Below are 2,500 nucleotides of genomic sequence, written 5' to 3' on the forward strand. Positions count from 1 at the left end.
TCCGAGCGCAGCTGAATCCTGAAAAGGTGAACATGCTTGTGTTTCTTGCGAAGAACCTCGATTAACGGACTATTTAATAGCCTTTAATAGCTTTTATGCTCATTTTTTGTTACTGCCAGTTTTTGTTATTTAGTTATTAGCCATAGGTTGTGAATTAGAATTAGAATGAATGTGATCAGTGATATCTTTGCACAATTGTTTTACCTGCTTGCACTCAATTTGCACTCGTTTGTATTTATATTTATAGATGTTTTTGTTTACGTTTTCTATTCTATTGTATATTCTATGTTGTTCAAAGAATAAAACTGGAACATGTCACATGTTTGTCGTGTGTGAAAATAACAATGATACAGTCTGAATCTGCCGCGCAATGAGTGAGAGGTTTGGTCAGTTGTGAAGAATAACTGAGGATTAATATCTAATTGGGATTATATTTAAGGGTAACGAATCACTCTATGGGAAAGATAGTTGCCTTCAGTTATTGGTAGATAGGAAAGGTTTTTTACAATTACTCGCTTACATTTAATAAGATAATTTTCGCTGCTCTCTGTAAAGCGCATTGGGTCACTTTTGTGAGAAATGCGCTATAGAAATAAAATGTGATTTGATTTGATATCAATCAATCAATCAAACTTTATTTATGTTCTATAGCACAAATCATGCATTGAATGTAACTCCAAGTGCAGTATTTACTAAACCACAATATAACAAAACAAGAGCTATACGGATCAAGAGTGTTTGTGCACAGCGCCACTGTGTGTGAAGGCGCTACTGAAAGTGATGACAGAACGCATGTCTCAGAAGATACGCGGTCACTTAGTGACGCAAAGGTAGTTCTGTATTTATCTCTATCTGTATTAGTACATTTATTTTGAAAGCTCTATTTTGACAGCTCTACCATGGGCACTTTTATTTTGATGGGGCATTCTTTGTTGATTGACTTACGACAGTTCAGGACGAGTCAGTCTCGCGGCATGTGGTTTTTATGAAAAGCTTTAAGTATGTTCACTGCATAATTCTAAGTCTAATATTTCAGTGATTATTGAGCAGTATTCAAATATTTAAATACATTGAGCAGCAGCTGAAACTTTGTCTAAGAACCAAGATATTGAGAAAGCAGTTCATTCAATGAAGACGCTGTTCCAAGAGATGATCTTCCGTGCAGGCGTGCACCCTGGATCAGCGGAGCTGGTGTGTTAAGTGTTCATGTGTTTTCATGTATGGTGTAGCTTACAAAAGTCTGCCTTTCCACTTATATTTGTGAAACTAAGTAGCCTAATGTGTTGCGACTGTGCTTACGGTGTTTGAATGGTGTTCGACATGAGTGTATTGTAGCAGTAGGGCTCAATTATTTGAAATTTGCGTTTTTTATTTATTTATTTTTTTACCTTTTCGGTTAACCGGAAAACCGCGGTTTTAGTCTTTGACGGTTTTTCGGTTTCAAGAATTGGAAACCGTCCATCCCTAACACACACATACACATACACATACACACACACACACACACACACACACACACACACACACACACACCTGAGTGTGAGAGGGAGACGGGGAGACTCACCACGGGGAAGAGCACATAGTCCCTGAGGAAGTCCTGAGAGTACTGGGTGAAGTCCCCGAAGTCCGCTAGAACACACACACACACACACACACACACACACACACACACACACACACACACACACACACACACACGCATTGTTAGCGATCTACAACTCATAGGCACGGAACACACACAAAAGCACAACAGACACAGACATACACAACCCCCCCCCCCCACACACACACACACACACACACACACACACACACACACACACACACACACACACACACACACACACACACACACACATACACACACAAACACACACACACACACACACACACACACACACACACACACACCTGAACAACACACACACACACACACACACACACACACACACACACACACCTGAAACACTCATTGATGTTAAACACACATTCCAGAAGGGATCAGTGCACAGCAGCAGCAGCGTGTCAGACAGAACACACCCAGGTGTGTGTGTGTGTGTGTGTGTGTGTGTGTGTGTGTGTGTGTGTGTGTGTGTGTGTGTGTGTGTTGTTCAGGTGTGTGTGTGTGTGTGTGTGTGTGTGTGTTGTTCAGGTGTGTGTGTGTGTGTGTGTGTGTGTGTGTGTGTGTGTGTGTGTGTTGTTCAGGTGTGTGTGTGTGTGTGTGTGTGTGTGTGTGTGTGTGTGTGTGTTGTTCAGGTGTGTGTGTGTGTGTGTGTGTGTGTGTGTGTGTGTGTGTTGTTCAGGTGTGTGTGTGTGTGTTGTTCAGGTGTGTGTGTGTGTGTGTGTGTTGTTCAGGTGTGTGTGTGTGTGTGTGTGTGTGTGTGTGTGTGTTGTTCAGGTGTGTGTGTGTGTGTGTGTGCACCTGTGACTCATCACCATAGTCCTGTACGGTGTGAACCACCGCTGAGAACCTGCTGCCGTATGGACTCCATCTTGGCTC

The 2,500-nt window shown here is 42.2% G+C and overlaps 1 protein-coding gene across 1 annotated transcript in view; it reads right to left on the reverse strand.

Annotated features, from left to right (window-relative positions):
• adgb (androglobin) overlaps positions 1–2,500 on the reverse strand; it is a gene marked incomplete at both ends in the record, with an annotated part of 120,759 nt that overhangs the window by 14,506 nt on the left and 103,753 nt on the right. The window contains 1 exon segment of the mRNA XM_080533482.1: positions 1,565–1,629. Coding sequence (XP_080389608.1) covers positions 1,565–1,629 — 65 coding nt within the window.

This window comes from Nansenia antarctica (genome assembly GCF_963989245.1).
Source record: "Nansenia antarctica genome assembly, chromosome: 6".
Taxonomy (NCBI): Eukaryota; Metazoa; Chordata; class Actinopteri; order Argentiniformes; family Microstomatidae; genus Nansenia; species Nansenia antarctica.